Source organism: Paroedura picta, chromosome 7, assembly GCF_049243985.1.
Source record: "Paroedura picta isolate Pp20150507F chromosome 7, Ppicta_v3.0, whole genome shotgun sequence".
NCBI lineage: Eukaryota > Metazoa > Chordata > Lepidosauria > Squamata > Gekkonidae > Paroedura > Paroedura picta.
In genome coordinates, this window is record NC_135375.1 from 25,428,499 (window position 1) to 25,450,232 (window position 21,734).

General features: G+C 41.6%; 1 protein-coding gene across 4 annotated transcripts in view; it reads left to right on the forward strand.

The window, feature by feature from the left end:
- Positions 1-21,734, forward strand: part of ITGA2 (integrin subunit alpha 2) — a 66,707-nt gene that overhangs the window by 36,436 nt on the left and 8,537 nt on the right. For all 4 annotated transcript variants that reach the window (XR_013233028.1, XR_013233029.1, XM_077347093.1 and 1 more), the window contains exons 15-28: positions 918-1,054; positions 1,835-1,974; positions 2,736-2,887; positions 3,701-3,811; positions 6,278-6,360; positions 9,548-9,689; positions 10,363-10,455; positions 12,670-12,746; positions 12,868-12,951; positions 13,628-13,730; positions 14,843-14,953; positions 15,354-15,458; positions 15,998-16,111; positions 17,287-17,376. Coding sequence is in view for 2 of the 4 variants with exons in the window: in XM_077347093.1 (XP_077203208.1) it covers positions 918-1,054; positions 1,835-1,974; positions 2,736-2,887; positions 3,701-3,811; positions 6,278-6,360; positions 9,548-9,689; positions 10,363-10,455; positions 12,670-12,746; positions 12,868-12,951; positions 13,628-13,730; positions 14,843-14,953; positions 15,354-15,458; positions 15,998-16,111; positions 17,287-17,376 (1,542 nt within the window). In the remaining 2 variants the exon portion in view is untranslated. The remainder of the gene's footprint in view (positions 1-917; positions 1,055-1,834; positions 1,975-2,735; positions 2,888-3,700; positions 3,812-6,277; positions 6,361-9,547; positions 9,690-10,362; positions 10,456-12,669; positions 12,747-12,867; positions 12,952-13,627; positions 13,731-14,842; positions 14,954-15,353; positions 15,459-15,997; positions 16,112-17,286; positions 17,377-21,734) is intronic.

Below are 21,734 nucleotides of genomic sequence, written 5' to 3' on the forward strand. Positions count from 1 at the left end.
ATAGAACAGCACAACATAGTCCAAAAGAGGATAAAAAAAGACTGGCAGTATCATTCTCCCCCCATCCCTGCAGCTGTCCACTCCCCAGGGTGGGGTACGCTGGATACTCACACCCGGACATAGTATTGTGGAATATTCTGCTATACATTACCTTGATCTTGGTTGCCAGCAGCATATCCTTAGACATAAGAATCTTTTCGAGCTCTTTCATGTGAGGCTCTTACAATGTTTCATATCTCCTTATTTGTTTTTGGATACTTTTCTCTGCTAACCCAAATTTATGCACCTGCATTTTGTATTTATTTATTTGCTTCATTTGTAATCCACCTTCCTCCCCGAAGGGAACCCAAAGTGGCTTACTTCATACTCTTCTCTTCGTCTCCAATTTATCCTCGTTATAACCCTGGGAGTCTGGTTGGGCAGAGAACATCGGACTGGCCCAAGGTCCCCCAGTATATTTTCCGTGTCTGAGTGGGGATTCAGAACTGAGGCTCCAAGACCCTAGTCCAACAATCTAACCATGGCATACAACTTAATTGTACAGCTAGATTTGAATATTACTACTGGCAATAGCTGATATATCAGCATGTTTTCACATCTAAAATATTTCACGGTTTTTGCGAAGTGCTTGTTTCTGATTGCTGTGATTTTATGACACATACCAGAACACAAATTCCATGGCAGCTTAAAAACTAATATATGTCATAGGCAATTTGAGTTTGAACCTACCATTTCAATGCAATAGTTTTGCAAGTAATTCACAAAACAATAAGTAAAATGGAAAATATTATTTCATTCACGTGGGCAATATTGGTGACAGGGGGAGAATTTTCAAAAGGCATAGATTAATATTTGTGGTTGAAACAAAGTGATTTTCTCTTTAGAGGTCCAATCTGTGTTGTAATCTTTCTTTCCAGAAAATTCTAGGATCTGATCCTGCATTCGGCCAGCAGTTCCGGTATTTTGGAAGAGCAATAGACGGCCGTAATGACTTAAATGATGATGGAATTACTGATGTGTCTGTGGGCTCTGATGGAAATGTGATTCAGCTCTGGTTGGTAGTGTATTTTAATAAAGTATCCAAAAATAATTAAATGAGAACACCAGAAACCTCTTCACTACCTGCAGTCTTTCCCTACCACATCCCTGTGATATTCTGAGGATCCCTTGACTCTCAGAAGCGCCCCCCCTGGGGGGAGGCTTTCAATAAACAGAACTCCAATTCTAATTCTTCAGATCCCACTCTGAATATTTTTCTTTATTTGCCTTATGATTATTGCATACTTGTGAAGAGAGGTTCACTCCTTCTTTGTCACAGTATCACCAGATCTTTGACATTTTGCATTATCCTGTGTCTAATTCTAAACTGATCCATAGAATGAGGATTAATAAATCTATAGTGTGGGGCTAAGGGCAGATGGTGATGGGGTTCATTGCAAATTTAAAGGGAGCTCCAGGCTTATGAGCAACTATTGAAAAATATATTAAGAAATTATAATTACCCCCAAACAATAGAAACCCTTATTGCCTTAAGAAAAGAATGATCATTGAGATCTCAGTTGCCATTTGAGAGGTTGCTAAGAAAGACACAATATTGGTACCTTGATTTCTGTAAAGCAAAATCCAGGAGGCAGGGGTGGACTTAGAGGCCAAAACCGCCATGGAAAGAATTCCATCCCCTACCTCTTCATGTACCTTAACGGGGAGGGGGGAAACAAGATCGGTGGTGACTCACTGGGGACAGGCCCAGTGGCAAGTACTAGAGATTCAGTAGCCATGTCACTTAGCCTGGTTAAGAAAGTCAGTGAGATCACAGGCTCATCTGTTCTTTTAGGTCACAAAGTATAGCTAATGTGTCTATACATGCCTCCTCTATACCAAAGAAGATCAGCCTACTAAACAAGAATACTGAGATAGTTCTGAAGATATGTTTCAGTGCAACCTTTAGACCTGTCAATAGGCATAATCAAGTGGGTAAGTATTCTTGATTTATTGCAAGCTGAGTTTTGTGAAAGAGAGCTGTTTGTTAGCAGAGAAAGGGGCATTACCAGAAATATACTGCAGTCCCTCCCCACCCCTACCCCCAAACACACAAAATCTAGATGAGAAACAATAACAAATAAATTATAGTTCAGTATTTTGGGGAAGGACAATTCACCTTACTGTTGCAATGGTTATCAAATGTTCACAAGTGCTTGTATATACGTTGGTAGGTTATCGAAAGGGGCCAAAGAAATTGTAGTGGTGCAATCCTACTAATGGGTGTTATCCAACCAAAAGCGGAGCTCAGATTATAGAGCAGAACTAACCTTTTTGCTCTCCCACTGCAGCCCATTATATTTTCTGAAATGGGTACAAACCAGGCATGATATAGTATGTAGTATGAGTTTAGAAAACTAACCAGACCTTGCTGCTGAATAACTATAAAGATCAATTTAGTCGCATTCATATTCTTATCAGTACAGCCAATTTACATAACATTTATTAAAACTACAGAATGCTTTACAATCTTAGTCCTAACCATAGTTCTATGGGTTCACTGGGGTGGCTGTAATCATACCACACCATTATGATCTAAAGAACTGGAAGAGTGAGTAAAGCCCAGGCAAAGTAAATTGTGTAGCTGTAAAACTCAGCTTAAGACTTCTTGTTCAAGATTATCCATTGACTCGGTGTCTAAAACACCTTGATCAGAGCTTCCTCATGGGGCTACAACACTTTTGAAATCTCTTTAGACATCAGATACAACCTGACATTGGATGCTGACCTCCTATCCTCTCGAGTGACCTCAAGAGGATTATTTAAAGATACCAATGAGAGATATCTGCAGAGTAACATCATAGTCCATCCCGAGGAGAACTGTATAGAACATGTCTTCAGTGTCCAGGTAAATATGATTACCCAACCATTCCACCTATTACTTTAGCAGAAATCTGTATTTGAGGCTTGTTTGTCAAGAACAAGAGATTGAATTGTTTTCTGGGGGTAGAAATAACTCTGTGGTGGAACATCTACTGCATCTTCAGCAAGAGTAGTCCACTTTGACATGCAGCTTTTGTTGTGCAGAGAATAATTTTTCTATAAGGGAGAATGGGCTCTCACTTGCAGTCTGTAGCCCAGTCTACACATGTAGGGGTAAAGAAAACAATAATGGATTATAAAAACGAACATTGGTAGAAATAGATGGCACTACTTCAAATTGCAGATAGCGTTTTTGAATGCTCCACCACCCCAAAACTCCCTGCAAGTATAAAGTTGGTACATGCAAGATAATGGTTATAGTTTGGTCTTTCTGCTACTATTCTAGTTGTCCACTTGAAGAGATTTAATTCTAATTTTATTTTTTGCACTGGGGAGCATTTGAACATTTGACTCTTTGTCTTCTGCTTGACGTGGTACAGTCCATTCTACCACCTTTGCATCCTTCCTCCTTCTTCTGCTGGTTGTGTAATAAAATAAGAGGAGCCCTGTTTTCACACAGTGGCCAACTAATTGTGCATAGAGGCTGAGCCATTCCCCTCATGCTGCCTCCTAGCATTGTTATTCAGAGGTCTGCTGCAGACCCAGAACAAAATGGGACAACCAGAAACACGTTTACCACTTCATGAGACATAAGATGACATCAGTTTTCTTCTTTCTCTAAAATGAGATTAAAATATCAATTAAGACTCCAATTGATTGTATGTTTGTGTTCCTCTAGGAGCCCTCTGATGCTGTCAACTCCTTTAGCGTGCGCATTGATATTGGCCTCAAGAATCCTGGCTCAGGTCCGGTCCTTGATAAAGCTTCCCCAGCATCTGTTACTTACAGTGTAAGTATATTGACACACAGCACTCCTTGCTGTGTCAACAAATGTGAACCTTACGTGTCACTCTGATCTTGGCAGAAGAGCCAGCTGAAAATGTGATTGGGAGGAGCAGTCTTGTGACTTCTTAAAGACTAACAGAATTTTATTCCAACATGAGCTTTTGTGGAATAGAGGCCTCTTCTTCTGATATGATTAGTGGGTCTTTAGGGCACTTCCTTTTGTTCATCAGGTAGAGACCCTTAGAACCCTGAAATGCAGGAAGCAGACTGCACCATAATTAGAGTTGCCAGCTCTTAGAGTTGGGAAGTACCTGGAGACTTTAAGGATGGAGCCAGGAATGGGTGGGATTTGGGGCAGAGAGAGGCCTCAGCATTGTATAATGCTATGGAGCTGACCTTCCAAAGCAGCCATTTTCTCCAGGAGATCTCTTTAGCCTGGAGATAACCTATCATTACAGGTGATCTCCAGGTCCTACATGGGGATAGACATCCCTAAACATAATTGCAAGATTAAGTCTAGTCAGGAAATCAGCTTGTTAATACTGTAATGGGTATAGAGTTTGCGGTTTTGCTAAGGCAGATAAAAATACCAAGAACCTGCAGAGTCCTGGAGGGGTGTTAGTGAGCCGCACTTTGGTATTTGCATACTGGAAGCTCCTTTTAGCATTCTTTTGCTGAAGGTGACTTTTTAGATCTGCAACAGAGGTTCTTGGGAGCAGATATGTCTTCAGGGAGTAGATATGCCTGCATCATTGTGACAGCAAATAAGCTGAGGTTATGATGATATTGCATAGGCACTCCTGAAGTGATTATGTAAACGGTGGGAATTCTTCACTTTCATTATTAGACCCAACAAATGCTCAAATGAGTATTCTGTGTGTCTTAGCTTGCATTTCAGGCTGAGTTAAGGCTTAAAGTAGCGATCCCCAACCTGTGGGCCGCGGACCACATGTGGTCCTTCGACTAATTGGAGGTGGGCCCTGAAGGACACCTTTTCACCTCCCCCTTGGCCTTTTACTTCATCCCCCCCAACCCTTTACAACACATTGTTGTGGCGTGTCTGTATTTTGAAGGGATGTTTAAACATTACTATAGCAATCAGAGAGCGCTAGGGCAGTGGTTGAGAGTAGAGGAGTAAACTACCCCCCCACACACTGGGCCTCAGTAAAAGGCGTTGAGTGGTCCCCAGTGAGTGGTCCCCGGCGTTGAGTGGTCCCCAGTGATAAAAAGGTTGGGGACCACTGGCTTAAAGCATGTTGGACAGCCTTTCACAACTTTTTTACCATTGAGAAGCACCTGAAACATTCTCCAGGCTTTGAGAAACCCCAGAAGTGGTGCGATCATACAGAATAGAGTTTGGAAGCATAGCTGTGTCCATGCCCATTCAGGGCCTCTCCCCTTCCCATCAGTGGCCATGGGGGGGGGAGAGGGTGAACATGATCATATATAGTCATATCACCCAATAAATGTTTAACAAATTTTAAAAATATACACAAAATTAATTAACTCCCACCTATTCCAGAAACCCTTCCAGAACCATGAAAAAAAAACCCAGGGTATCACAAAACCCTGGTTGAGAAGGCCTGATGTAGGAGGCTACCTAATGTGGACTCAAAAACTATGAGGGGAAAGAACTGAGCAGAATTTGCAGAGATTTCAATACCTTCCTTTGTCCTTCTTCTCCTTGACTAGCATTAGTGGAATGAATTATGCAAATTAAACAAAAGAATAAATATTGCCTTAGCACAATTTAGAGAGATCTCCAGGGACCCATAGATGCAATGACAGGAGCAAATGCTTTCCCCTTCTGGAGTGAAAGACTGTCCAGCATCAGCTCAGTTCCCCTCCCCTGAGCTCTCATCTATGCAGTGGTTTGGCAACAGGAAGAGAGGCCAGGAGTCTCTCCCATTATCCTTATCTCAAAAGCTCCAGGGAATAAGAGAAACCCTTGCCAGAAGGTGGGCGGAAAGTCATTTGAGCTGAAATTTAGAGATAAGAAATAAAAGGCAAGCCTTGCTGTTTCTTGCTTGTTGCAAGCACCAGTACAAAGGAGTAAAGAGACTGCCTCTTCCCAAGCCGTCTTGCAAAATGGGAAGTGAGGATCAGTTGTGCTGATGCTTATAAGACAGATAAAATTGCAAAAGGAGAAACCCAGCATTTCTTACCTTCTCAGTACCACTGCACCAGAAACACCAGCTTTTATTGTATGCTACAGTCCTTTGGTGGAGGGGGTATCTAGTTGGCAGCAGGCACAAATAGAAGTGGTGTACACCGAGCTGGTATTTATAGGCCATCAAAAGTAAGAGAAAATTGAAATTTCATTGTGCAAATGTTAGGTACTCCACAATTCTGAATTGTGTTTGTTTTGACTATAGACAGCCACACAGATGCTCTTTTCTCATATTTTTAAGAAGTCAGAAGCTATGGCGATAGGATCAAAGTTTTCTCTTGACATTTTCTATTCCTGTAGATCCCCTTCGTTAAAGATTGTGGTGAAGATGAAGTCTGCAGGGCTGACCTTATTCTTGAGGTTCAACGGAAAACGAAAAACGAGTAAGATGTGATAATTTGGTTCTCTTGAATAAGGGACAACTGTTCCCTTTGACTGAAAATAGAAATTAAGAAAAAAATACATATCCTAGGATTTCATTACATTTAAAGAATCTTGAATGCAGTCTGTACTTTGATACAGGATCCTATTTATTTCATATTTATTTATTAGCTATTTTTATTTCTCTTATGCCCTGCCTTTCCCCCCAAATTGGCCTAAATTTGGTCCTCAAATTGGCCTAAATCTTTCCGCTCTCCTTCTTCTGACAACAGTGAGGTAGCTTAGGCCAAATTGTCTAACTGACCCAAGGTCACTCAGCCAGCATCCATGGTAGAGAAAGATCTCCCAGATCCTCGACCAGCACTGTAATCACTATGGCATACACCTTCACAAGACACTATAATTTTCCATTACGTGGGAATCAGGCAATCCATAATGGAATACGTGCTTCCGGACATGATTACCATTTCTCATTTGAGACACTCTGTGCTTTGTACAAACTATAGTTACCATGATTTGGATATTGTTTGCCATGAATGGAGAAGTTGTACAGAGTTTCAAGAGGAGATGGAAGAGTGTTAGTGGGCTTGTCTATTGTGGCTTGAGGAATATCTGGAAATTTGAGAGCGATGCCTGGAGAGGCAGAGTTTTGGGAGGGAAGAAGCTTAGCAGACATGTGATACTATAGTGCAGGGGTAGTCAAACTGCGGCCCTCCAGATGTCCATGGACTACAATTCCCAGGAGCCCCCTGCCAGCATTCGCTGGCAGGGGGCTCCTGGGAATTGTAGTCCATGGGCATCTGGAGGGCCGCAGTTTGACTACCCCTGCTGTAGAGTCTGCCCTCCAAAGCTACTTTTTCCACCAGGGGAACTGATTTCTGTGGCCAATGGAATTTGAGGAATATTGGATGTAACGGCCAACCCACGGCTAAGAGTTCAGGACATATAAGGTTGACAGCCTCAAGGAGGCATCAGTGAATGCGACCGATCAGTAATGGAATTTGAGGAAAATTCCATTCGGAATGTATATTAACCAGTTCACGTTTGGGCATAATTTAAAGATTTGAATAAAAGAAGAAGAAAAACTGTGGTAGCCCTACTGTCAGTTTCTTCGGTCTTCTGCCTCCCACAATACTGACTGGTCGCATTCACTCATGCCTCCTTGAGGCTGTCAGCCTTATATGTCCTGAACTCTTAGCCGTGGGTTGGCCATTACATCCAATATTGCTGAAAGGCTCTTTCAAATGTACATTATTTACAATGCGTGTGTCAAAAGTTGAATGATAGTTAATACAGTCTGTGCCTGAATGTCCCTTCAGAATAAGTGTTGAATCCGACGCAAACTGAAATTTCAGATAAATATAAACCAAGTCTGAATTGTCGTTTATTACATTGGAAGACCAGCAGAATCAGATATATAAAAATGAAACAACTAGACATAACAAGGCAGTTCTCTAAAAATATATATGTACAATCAGGAATACAATAAAAACGCAAAGCTAGAAAATATGAAGCACTATATCTCAGTAGACTCTGGTGGTCAGGCAGTCTTGCAACTGTGTCCGAGGCTCTAGGCTCAAGGTCAGCTAGAAGAAAGGAGATGTACCACTCCTCCTTCCTGGAATTTTATGGGGGTTAGGCTGAATAAAAGTGTATTTGAGGTAATCATAAAATGGGCAATGTAGCAATGTATTTCTGACTGTTTCAGCTTCCTCAGTAGCACAAGGGCATGAATGCCCAAAATTAGCATATCTGAGAGCCATACAGCAACTGAGAAATAACCTTGGCCACAAAGACATATTCGGCTGAAGGAACATGCTGGCTGCCTCTTTGATAATTTTTTCCCCAGAGCTGAGAGGCTTCTCTGGGCCTTTCCTATCACATTTTTGATCTGAGTGCGCCAAGAGCCAAATGAATGAAAAACAACACCAAAATCTTAAAATACCTGCTCAATAACATTCCTATTAATCAACCACCTGTACTTAGATCTTCTCCTAAATACAATTATTTTGGACTTACTTTGATTAATTGTTAGGTATTAATCTTTTACAATATGCTGCAAGGGCTCTCAACATATAAGTGTGAGATGGCAGAACTGCACCATCAAGATAAATTAAATCTGAGAGTGCTGTAGAGACCAGTGAAGAGGGGTGAAAACTAGGGTCAGGCAAACTGTTAATTCCTTGGTTAGTATAGAAGATGAAATGGAAGCCAAAATACAACTCTGCGTAATATACTGTAAGCAAGACGGAGAGCTAACAGATACCCAGCACAGCTTAACCCATAACCATGTGTTTTCATATAAGCCATCAATGAGAATTAGTAGTCATCAATGACTATTGGTGTTTTCAGATTTATTACATAGTCTAGCACACAAAATGAGATGAAATGTTGACTTAAAATGGATGAAAGCTGCATAAAGTAACCCATCTCTTGGTGAAGTGTATTTGTCTACTAAATGAATAAGTCTAAGATCTACTGTCGAATAGCCTACAATAAAACCAGCTTGTTCCTCCTCTAGATCTTGCCATTCCAACAACTTCCTCCATAGGTGGCTTGGATATTATTTAGCAATAACACTAAATTAACTGGTTGAGCAATAATTGTCTGGGTCGGATCTGGAACCTTTCTTAAAGGTTGGAATACTCATGGCCAGTCCCCAGTCTTTTGGGATGCAGGCTGTAAGATCAATCCAGGTGACTGATGAAGCAAGGACTGGAGCCCACCAGTGCAAATTTGCTTTTAATATTATCACCATCTGGGGCTTCAGGTTCGTGATTTCTGAGGTGGATACTAGTGGCGACTCAGGAACCCCAACCAGGCCTTCAGCAGCTATGCTTGCCGAATGCAAAACGTCTGTAAAATGTTTCCTATGTATTCATGGGTAGGTAAGAATTAGGATAATGGGTTGGGTACTTAATTGTCCCATCACAATCCTCCATAAGGAGGCTGACAGCATAATCGTTGACAGAACAATCAACTTCAGCCAAACCTCTCTCTGGGCCTGTATAAATCAAGAGTGTCCCCCAGCTAAGAGAAAAGTATGCTTAAGGCCTGCTAATTTCAGTGTGACTTTAATGCTAGATTCTGTCCAAGCTTATCCTAATAGTGCACGTGCTTCTCTTTCACTAGCCGGGAGTAAATCTGCAGACCACTTGAACCATGTTTTTCTTTTCTTCCTTGTAACAGCAAAGATCAGTTTATTATCAGCAGTAAGAACAAAAGATTAACCTTCGGTGTGAAACTGAGAAACAAGAAAGAAAATGCATACAACACCAGAATTCAGATCGCTTTTTCGGAAAACTTGTATTTTGCTTCATCTTCTGCACCAGTATGTTTGTTTTGATTTTTCTTTTTTTTGCTTGCTAACACTGGCATTTGAAATTTTTACAAGACTAACAATTTCCCTTAAGAGTGTGTCTCCTCGTGTTAACGTAACATTAATTATAAATGTTCAATTGCTTTGCTCCCATTAATTTAAACAGATATGAAGAAGAAATTGCCAGATAAATTATGTTTTTAGCAGTATCACATAAATGCAAGTCATATTGGAGATATATATAGAGAGAGATATATAGATATAGCCATATATAACTGTAAGCTGCTTTGATCCTCCTTTGGGTAGAGAAAAGTGGCATATAAGAAAAAAAAATCCAGTTTTTGCAATTTTCCTCATCCTGAGGCAAATCTGGCCAAAACCTGAGCCAGCCCCTGGACAGCCTCGGGATACAGGGGGCACATGGAGGGGGCTCTAAAACCCGCCAGCAACTGGAGGCTGTCCAGAGGCAGATTCCTTGTGCAGAAACGGTCAGAGTCGAAGGTATTTGTGAAATTTGTCTGTTTGAACCAAAGAACTGCTATCTAGTGGGTGACACACAAGCGAGCATCCCAAACACATTATGGGGGAAGACATCAGTTGAATCATCTTTAAAGATTGTAATCTAAGCAGTCTTCACCTGTTTAATATAGTTTAATACTTACAGAGGTCTGTAATGTTACCTTAGGTTGATGGTACTGAAGTTTCGTGTCAGGTGACCACTATCCATACGCTTGTTATCTGCCAGATCAGCTATCCTGTTTTAAAAGAAGGGCAACAGGTATTTCTTGAAGTTTATATTTGAATTATTTCATGTTCCAATCATATTTGATGCCATAGTCATCATCCAGGCTCCTGTTCCAATATGGGAAGATAGTACTACAACATATATGTCCAAGGGGATGTGGCAAAAAATGGTAGAACATCTGCTTTGCATGCAGAAATGACCTTCACTCAGTCCCTGGCACAAACAGTTAATAGGTGATGTAAAACAGGGGTAGTCAACCTGTGGTCCTCCAGATGTTCATGGACTACAATTCCCATGAGCCCCTGCCAGCATTTGGACCACAGATTGACTACCCCTGATGTAAAAGACACTTTTAGCCAGAGCAGGCAATGCTACTGACCTGATAGACCAAATGACCTGACTGAATAGAAGACTGCTTCATTTGTTCCTCAGATGGTTTAGCCAGCTTGGTGCTGTGGTTAAGAACGGTGGCTTCTAATGTGGAGAACCAGGTTTGACTCCCTGTTCCTCTGCATGCAGCCAGCTGGGTTACCTTGGGCTGCTGCTGCTGCTACTACTATGTTTCGTCCAACAGCATTAGCCCCATCTCAGTCCTGAACCAATTTTTACACCAGGCATCCTTTGCATATGTGGTCAGAACAGAAACTGGAAGGGTCCTTTTATGGTAACTTGTACTTTCCCAGTGGGGTAGCTTGTCTTCCTCACATGGCCGAAATCACATTTAAATTATTTCTGAGATGGTCATTTGTTTCCTTCTGACTTGGATATTCATGGAGAACATAGGGGCTGCAAATGCTGTTTTTAGTTGCCTTGCCATTATGTATCAGGCAAGACTGATTAATTCGGATTCATGGTTGTTTGGTTGTCAAAATATGTGCACCAAGAGAATTTCCATATGGTAGAAATTCATCCCTGGGTAAAATTCAGATAAAATGACTCTCTCAATCCACCATTCCAGTATGGGTTGGATCCAGCCAGTTTTTCCAATGGCAGATAAAGGAGGAGATCCTTCTGACCACCCAGAATGGCAATGCTGGGAATCCTGGAACTAGCATGGACAAAGCTATGCAGGACAGGGTCTGTAATAAGGGGGAGAATGGGAGAAGACTGAGCAAAAAGATTGGCTGGATCCTGCCCAAAGTGTACTGTGTGGTTTTCCATGCACTAGTGCCAGTAGTTCATAGCATATAATATAGATGTCTTGTGTTATTGGGAAAGTAATAAATATTTGCTGCTGAAATTAAGACCCATCAAATTTGTTTATATGATGAAATCAAGACAGCTACTTTGGCACTCAGCCACCCTACCAGTTAACTTGGTGAAATCTTGAATGTTGTAAATGGAAGAAACCGCAGCATCATTAATTCTGCTCCGCCTTATGATAAACATAGGTCTGCAAATGGGAGCTTAGAAACCAGCTGCAGTATGAGTGCACAGTCATGAGAAGCCCTGTATCCAGAACCCAGGCCTTCTGCATGCTTGGTCCTTCCTATCCAATAATCCCTGCAGTTGAGGAGGGAAAGAAAGGAGATCCACCAATTAATTACCTCCCTTCCTTATTCTTTTTCCCCTCCTAGAAGTGATCATTGTTGCTCCCCTGACAGCTCTAGTGACATGGTAGTCAGAATTTGGTACAGCACATTGGCTATTTCCTGTACTGGAATTAGGGTTGCCTGGTTTCAGAGGGGGGGGGGTCCTCCACTTTCCAGGTGCTCCCCAAACTCCCCGAAAACTGAAAAGACACCACATGCTAACATCAGGGTTGTTGGCGAGGTGACATTCTGGTTTGGGGGCAAAACTTGTATGATTAGAAGCTGATTCTACCATAGAGTTTTACCCCCAAAAAACAGAATATTATCCCTCTGGTGTCCCCAACATTCCTATGTTACTTGTGGGTGATGTCAGCATGTCACATCATTCCTCCCCACTCCCAGAAAGTGCCCTCCATCCCCTGCCAGCAGCGCCAACAGACCTGGCAACCCTAATTGGTACATGGAAATAATTTAACCCCTGCTCAGCAGTCTTGTTTATTTTTCCCCCTTTTTCCTCCCCAATGGGCCCACCATCATTCTCCCTGTCTCCATTCTATCGTCACAGCAACAACTTTGAGAAATAGACTAGATTGAGAGACAGTAATTGGCCCAGGGTTACCCAATGAGCATCCCTGGCAGAGTGGGGATTTGAACAATGGCAAACGATGTCAGCTTTGCTTGTTTTAACTTCATCTTTAATTTCTGTTTTGCATAGGTATCTTTTGATGTTAATTTTGACTTTAATTTGAAAAGTCTTCAGAATCTGGCAGTTTTAAATTTTCAAGCTTTAAGGTAATATTTCTGTGTATTATCTGCAGCTCCCGGCAGCAGCTAACTGTTACTATCTGGCTGTGTTTGTAAACGCAGTTGTTTGAGTAAAACATATTAAAACAGCCAGTTCTTTTTTGTGCAGTGCAAGCATTGAAGAAGATGATGCAAACAATCGGGTCAACCTAACAGTCCCACTGCGCTATGATGCAGAACTTCATTTAACAAGGTAAGCCTCAGTGAACGAAGAACTTTTGCAGTGATTGTGTCAGGGTGTGTGGTCACCTTCTGGGTGCAATAAAAGTCTGACTCAGTAACATGAAGCATAATGCTGGGGTACGTTTCATATATCTGGGGGAGATTTTTCATCTCAAATCTTCTCTCTCTAGGTTGTGTGGAAGGGACGGAATGTCTCCCATCTTTTCTCCAAGGCATTTGTGGTTCTCCCCTCCTCTATCCTTGCAACAACCCTGTGAGGTAGAGAAGGTTGAGAGACAATGATTGGCCCAAGATCAGCCAATAAGCTTCATGCTTAGTGTAGATATGTAAATAGGCATATCCAGGCCTAGACCTTCTCTGTAACTGCTGCATCACAGTTCTCTTATGCCTTTAGCTTATTGAGCGTTTGAAGAATTTATGAGTTCTCAAAATTCAAGAGTAGTGTTTGGCTGTTATGGACCTGACTGTGACTGTTAGCATTCCAGTTGAACATCTTTGGAAAAACTAGGAAAATGCCAGAGCATTCACCAAATTCAAGGGAATGACAGCATTCACAAGGGAATGACAGCCATCATGTTTTGGTTCATTGACTTTAATTCTGTTATTTTAAAATTAGACAAAAACCCTAAATGTATGTGAGATTTCTGAAAAATGCTAATTAATAATGCTTTTGTTGCTGTTTTCAGACTTACCAGCATGAATTTTTATGAGGTATATTCCAATCATAGTGTCCCTTCCACTGTGAACAATTATGATGAAATTGGACCAGCATTTAATTTTTCTGTTAAGGTTAGTAAACAGCCCCCCTACTTCTCAAATACATTTGTTTGTTTTATTTTGAGACTACAAGAAGAGTTCTGCTAGGTTAAATCAATGGTCTGTTGGGTCTAGGAACCTCTGCCATATGATGGGCAACCATCATGCTTTGGAGAGCCAGTAAAATAAGTGTAGATTGCAAGGCCTTCCTTCAATTGTTACCTCCTAGCACTGGTTTTCAGAGTTCACTGCCTCTGAATCTAGGGATTTCCTCTAGTAGCTATAGATGGCCAGTAGCCATCAGTGTAACTGTCCTCCACAAATCTGACTGATACTTTTTTAAAGCCATCAATTGCAATTTATATGCTATAAAATGAAATCATAAAAACATCATAATCAGTATTAGAACAAGCTGCTGATATAAAACAACCTAACAACCTAGCCTAATCTCTTCACTGGAAAGTTGGGTAGGTAATCACCAGAGATTTAAAAGCTTCATTTTTTAAAAAATGTGGAATACGTCTTCTAGTGTGATCCCTGGGACGGAAATGGGTACAGACATGACATCCGTTGTCCCATCCCAGGGAGCACACCAGAAGATATATGGATGCTGCCACCAGAGGAGGCCATGGCTAAGGCACAGGTGGTGCCCCTGAAGCCACTGGCAGCCACTCTGCAACCTATGTGACTGCTGTGGGGCAAGGCACAGCACCTAAAGTCACTAGGGACTGCACTGCATCTTGTGCAACCATTGTGGGACAAGATGCCACCCCTAAGGCCACATGGGTGCTGCCCATGCAGCCGGAGGAGGCCAGGGCCCTCCAACCACAAGATATAAGGAGGGAGGGGGGAAGAATGTGTGTGTATCTGTCTGAGAGGGAGGGGGAGGGACCAGGGAGGAGTTTGAGGAAGCTAGAGGGAAAGTGGAGGTGGGAGTCAGTGCGTGTGTGAGAGAGAGGGAGGGACCAAAGAGCCAGGGAGAAGGGATGTGTTCCACATACGTGTAAGAGGCAGGCTGCCACAACTTTTGTTTTTACTGTAGTGTACTAACAGAAAACAAGTTCACAGTATAGGATGATTAGAACTAATAGCCTGTGCATATGATTTCCATCCAATGTTTATCTATTTATATGTCTGTTTTTCAGGTCACAAGAGGAAGTATTCCAGTAAATATGGCATCTTTGAAAATTCATATTCCAGTACACACTAAAGGGAACAATCCATTAATGTATCTGACTGCAGTGTATACTAGTCAGGTGAAGTCATGGTTTATACTAGATGGCCTGTATGCCCCCTTCCAACTCTATGATTCTGTGATTAGCATTACTTATAATGTATGCTGTATGAGACAAAAGTAATGCAGCAGGAACCAATAAAGATGTAGTAGTTTACACCTGCAGTCTAATGTTTAATGATGCACTGCTAGTTTAAGACCCTCGCATAATGCAATTGGAACTGCAGGGACAGTTTTTGTTGGTCCTTCTTTAACTTTTGTCAGTCTGGTCTTTGTAATACTGATAAGACTTAAATCCATGGGCTTCAAATATTTTTTTCTAATGCATGATGTGGAATCATAGTTAAAGTTATATGCTATGCAATCATCCATACTAAATTTCCTTCTGCTCCTTTATGTGTAATTTTGAATCACTTTTCCAGGGCAGTGATATCACCTGTGATACAAAGATCAATCCATTTAGAATAGGAGAGCAAGCCTATGATGTATCGTTCCAGAAAGAAAACTTCAAAGCCATGAAAGAATTGGTGAGTCCAGCTTAAGAGTTCAGTATATAATTGTGTGGTTCCTGCATTGTTATTCAGGGAAGCTGAATTATTAATTATACTGTAGTCTACTTGAACATGCCATGTATTGTATAGTGTGTGGCATGCAAATAAGCCCCTTTTCCAGAATTGCAAGTAAATCTGATTGCTCTTGTGGCCCTGTCTCCTGAGGGATGGAATTCACTGCTGGATATTCAGCTGGAAATTTGGGGATGTCATAATTTTGCATTATATATTTATGTATTTATTTAATGATTTACATTTCCTGGTCATACTCAAGGCAGTTTACAAAACGTAAAAACGTGCAGCCAGTCAACTACTGAAAAATGCAGTAGAGGTAGAATTTATAAAATTCTGCAAAATGATAGACTAAATAGATTATCTGACCTATTAGGGCTGTTCTGATGCTGAGCAAGGAATTTTTAGTTGGAAACTATGCATGCCTTTAAACGGAACATTCGTAAAGTAATGACTAAACGTGTGCCTATTCTAAATTATCATATTTTCCCTTTACCTGAAAGAACTGCAAGAATGTCGTATGTGAAACAATTTCATGCAAGTTAAAAGACCTCACACTGAAAGCCGAGTATTACGTGAATGTTTCCACCAGAATCTGGAATGGGACATTTGCAGCTGTGAGTAATGTCCATGTTTTAATCAGTTACCAATACTTAAATCTTACACATTTATGAAATAACACTGAAATCTCTTTGTCTTGCCTTTTGGTATAATATCATAAAGGCTAGGCCCAAACTATTATAAAAGATGTAGAAATAATTCAAAGTATGGACTGTTTAAAACTGTAACAAACCTATTGAACTGCTAAAATGTGCAACTACTTCACATAAAATAAACAGAAGCGACCCAATGCTGCCTTTACAGTAGTTATTCCTGCACATATATCCTGCCTTTCTTCCATCATAGAACTCAATCCAGAATCCATAGGATCTCCAGAACAGGTTGAAGGGAGTGTTTTAATTACCAGTTAAGATCCCTGAAGAGCCTCTTGTGGTGCAGAGTGGTAAGGCAGCAGAAATGTTGTCTGAAACCTCTGCCCATGAGGCTGGGAGTTCAATCCCAGCAGCCGGCTCAAGGCTGACTCCGCCTTCCATCCTTCCAAGGTCGGTAAAATGAGTACCCAGCTTGCTGGGGGGTAATTGGTAATGACTGGGGAAGGCACTGGCAAACCACCCCACATTGAGTCTGCCATGAAAACGCTGGAGGGCGTCACCCTAAGGGTCAGACATGACCCGGTGCTTGCACAGGGGATACCTTTACCTTTACCTTAAGATCTCTGAAAGATTCAATATTGATATTAAAACTGGCTCTTAATAAGGACCAATGTAACGCTAAGGGTTTTTTTTATCATTTAAAAGTTAGACATTACGTTTGTATAATGACTTAATTGCCACATTAGCAAGTCATTTCTCTCTTTTTTTAACCACTAGAGTTGGCTCCAACTAACTGTCCAATATTATTGTGTTCAAAATTAAAGGATGTGCTCCTAAACGAACCCCATCTTTTTTACTTTAATTTGAAACTACTGCTTATGCAGTTGGTTCATTGTAGTTTTATTGGCTCTCATAACAGTTTTTTTATTAATGTTTGAAACTGTTGGCATTCATATCTTTTAACTTGGTTTTTGGCTAGATCAGTTTTGCATATTGTTGATTGTGTGTGTTATATATTACAGATTTCATAATGGAACAATAAAGATAGGCAATTAGTGAGGTGGTAGGGTGGGAGAAGCATGCATGTAATTAATTAAAGATGGTTTTTCCTTGTAATTTGCCATGTTTTTCTGTTGTAGTCATCTTTCCAGATGTTACAGTTGTCGCCAAGCGCACAGATTGACACATACGACTCAGATATATTTGTGGATGGAGAGAATAATTTATCAGTGAGTAGGACTGTTTTATGACTTTGGTCTTAATATGCTGTTTTTATCCCCATTAAAAAGCCACATGGCATGCCACAAAACTATATCCTGCACATATAAAAATGCTAAATTGCAGTTAGTCTCATTTATAAAAAATTATCTTCTGAGTTTTAAAGTCATTGGAAACTTCACAGATTTGACCTGCCAAGGATTATTATGAACATTTCAGTGAATGTCTTGTGCCAAAATGTGGACTGGCAGGAAACGTAAAACTCCTCAGAACACTTTTATTTAATCAACTTTGTACAAAGTGGCTCAAGTAAACATTGATTCCCCCCAAAAAAGAGTAGTAGGAAATCAGAAACTTCCAAACCTCAGCTAAGGAAAATGGCTGGACACATGAAGTGTCCTGGCTGGCAGCTCAGTGGGAAGGAAGGCCGCTACAGGAAACAGGATATGCAAGTTTAGTTCCCACACTATTGAAGGGGATTGCTCTAAGTAAAGCCTACCTATGACCGTTTATGCACTGGGAACTTCACTGCCCCAGCTCCTGTGCAGGAGCACAAATCAGGGGCAGATGACGTGCACCAGGCCAAATGCTCCCCCATGTGGGTGCAGGAAGAGGTGGGGCAACCTGCCATGACTAAAACTCCAGCCTGTAGCCCAGCATAAAACCTCCATTGCATAAACGGTCTATGGGAAGAAATAGTAGGCCACTGCCGAAACATGTATGAGACGCTCCTTTCCATAGAATCCTCCCCACTGCTTGTGGTGCTCCATCTTTACAAAAAATAACGGCATACACCTTCTCTGTAATAGTCCCCATGTTTGGAACACACTTCCCCAGAAACAATCTCTGTTGCTACTCCTGTGGCTGGGTTAGAAGAATGTGGATTTCCACGAAGAAGAAGAGCTGGTTTGTTAAGTAAAATAATAAAAAATATATATGTAATGTACGTGAAAAGGGAGGGAAGGCAGCCATTTTTTTAATGCTCTTCAGTTTTTCCAGATTGGGAGATTGGGGCAGAAATTAAAGAAACACCTTTCCTGAGTTTCACATGGTATTTGAGGTTCTGCAAAACACATTTGAAGGCTTTCAGGATTTATTTATTTACAAAATTTGTATCCTCCTTTTTTTGTGCTTACAAGAACCACCAACGCAGCTAACAATTCAAGAAATCTTATCCATTTGGTGCCTCTTAATAATTGTGAAACAGCCTTGGGGGATGGACGGTCCGGCCTCTCCAGCTGCCCCTATAGCTCCCGCCCTCCCTCACCAAGCCCTCACCCCTTGCCTCATAGACATGCCTGTTAGACTCTTAGAGCCAGGCACATCTGGCCCCTCCACTTGCAGGGCCCCAGGTAAGAGGCCCAGATGCAGGGGGGGAGAGGGAGCACTTCCCAAAGATCTGGAAAGCCATCCACCCGCGGGGGGGGGGAGAGGGAGCGCTTCCCACAGGCCTGGAAAGCACACCCGGAGCATGGCGCAGGCCCCAGGTGTGCTTGCCAGACCCACGGCGCTTCCTGGGGGCCTGGCAAGCATACCCGGGGCCTCGCAGAGGCTCCGGGTGTCCTTGCCAGGCCCCCGGGAAGCAGTCCCTCTCCCCACGCCCCCACCCCCTCCCTCGCCCTCAGCGCTTCCTAGTGGCCTGGAAAGCAGCCGGGAAGCTTATGGGGAGGACCCTTTCAAAGCCCGTTCTTATGAATGGGCCTGGAAGCTAGTACCTAATAAAATAATATTTTAAAATGAAACACACCGATTAAAATGATTTTTTAAAACGTATTTATTGCTTTGGAAAAAAAGATGTAGATGTCCCTAGATCTACATGTGACCTACACGGAGACATAAACTACACAATCAGTTTATTTAATTTACACTAATGTGCATGAATAGACTTTATAAAGTCATTTTGTAAAGGAAGTCGAGAGAGATTTTTCCTCATACAGTCAGAGAATGCTACCATTTGGAGACTGATTCACCTGCTAAAATCATTATCACAGTGGTTCTGTTACAAAGTATGTGGGATGACGGCCACAATGAAATGTATAGATATATCCACACCCAAACCAGCACAATAAAAACCAATTCCAGTAATAAAGTCTCAAATATCTGAGTGGCTTCAGGGTAGAGCTCCCAGAAGTCATGAGTTTAAATTACATCAGTCAATTACATTGTAACTCTTTACTCATCTTGCACTTAAAAAGAAAATGTTCTTCCAAATTTTCATAGCTCATTTTGGGTTTTCATAGATTTTTGAAAAGGTCTAAATAGCTTTGAAAGCCAAGATGCACATCTGTATTTCTAATAAATTCATGAAAAATTGGCTGGTGCCTAACTTAATGTCTTATTGTTTGGAGGAGAGGACAGAAAGGGGGCAGCTCCTTCAATTCAGCTTTCCCTTCAGATTTTCTAGCCTGAGGGAGCCATCACTGTGTGTAGGAACTGAATTACTGAACAAGCCCCACAGAATTCTACGTTTTTCCAGTAAGGGCCTTGAAGAACTCTGCAGACTTCCAATACAGAAAATACAGCAAACAAAAACTGGGGTACACAGTAAATGGAGAATTCCAGAAAACAAGAGAGCTGTGTAATTATGACTCTGAAGATATAGTAAATAATGCTTCCAAAAGTACAAAAATAATCATTTATAAAGCAATGTAGACAACCTTAATAACCAAACAATATTGTAAATGAGTGTATAATAATGCAACAATTCAATAAGTGTGCAGCCAGTTTGGTGTAGGCCAAACTTCTAATCTGGCTTGCCAGGTTTAATTTGGCACTCCCCAACATGCGGCCAGCTGGGTGACCTTGGGCTTGCCACAGCACTGATAAAACTGTTCTGACTAAGCAGTAATATCAGGGCTCTCTCAGCCTCACCCACCTCACAGGGTGTCTGTTGTGGGGAGAGGAAAGGGAAGGCGACTGTAAGTTGCTTTGAGCCTCCTTTGGGTAGAGAAAAGTGACATATAAGAACCAACTCTTCTTCTTCAGTAATATCAGGGCTCTCTCAGTCTTACCCACCTCACAGGGTGTCTATTGTGGGGAGAGGAAAGGGAAGGCAACTATAAGTTGCTTTGAGCCTCCTTCGGGTAGAGAAAAGTGGCATATAAGAACCAACTCTTCTTCTTCTACAAAAAATCCAGGCAGCAGTATAACAGGTAAGTTCCAACTGAAGTCCAAATGAGGATCTGGTATTCTCCCCATTTTGCAAGGTGGCTTCTACAGGGGACCTAACAGAAGTTATAATATTAACAAGTTCCTCAAGGGAATAAGTAACAAAATGGCTTGGAAGAATTCTCCTAAAAATGAGCTAATGATCAGTGGTGCTTTTCCAAGCTACACATAGCCTGCTCTATGAGCCAGGGAAAATTCCGTAAGATAAATGTCTATGATACTACGACTTTTGGAAGCATTATTGACTATAGTTTCAGTGTCGCAATTATACAGCTCTCTTGTTTCCTGGTATCTTCCAATAAAGGACAGGGCAAAGCTGTTTGTTCCCAAGAATCATGAACAAAGCCCTGTTTGCAGAACTGGGTTTTCTTATTGCCGCTTCCTTCCCTCTCCATTCCCAGAAGACAGATTCAAGTAGGTAGCCATGTTGGTCTGAAGTAGCACAACAAAAATTGAGTCCAATAGCATTTTTATGACCAACAAAGTTTTATTCAAGGTGTGAGCTTTCAAGTGCATGCACTCTTCCTCAGACAAAATGGAACAAGGATCATAAGAGTGCAGACATAAGGCAAAAGTAAATTAATGGTGAATTAATAAACTGGGTCTTACTATCCAAATTATGCAGTATGATAATTCTTTGCTAAAACAGCTAATTGGCCCTTTTGAGTTCAGTTGTAGTTCACAAAAGCATTGGAGAAATAAAAATGTCAAGGTTAGTAATTAATGGCAGACACTTTCCTAGTTGTGAAAATAATTAAAAGAATCTAGTTGCTTGCCCATCCGTCTCCAAAAGTGTTACACTTACTCTTCATTCCAGTGTGGAAATCAGAAGCCCTCTCAATGGAAGTGGAAACACCTCCTCTGTCTCTACAAGGAGCTGCCTTGATCTTACCCATTGTTCCCAGGGTCCAGGGCAGTGAATTCACCCTGGGGCCCATGGAACTGTCTGAATCACCATGTGGCTTTCCTCCAGTACCCATAGCATGCATGCAGAGAGCAAATACTGCTTAGAAGAGCTTATATTTATACCCCGCTTTCTACTACCCGAAGGAGTCTCAAAGCAGCTTACAATCGCCTTCCCTTCCTCTCCCCACAACAGACACCCTGTGAGGTAGATGAGGCTGAGAGAGCCCTAACAGAATTGTAACTGGCCCAAGGTCACCCAGCTGGCTGCATGTGGAGGAGGAGCAAGGAATCAAAT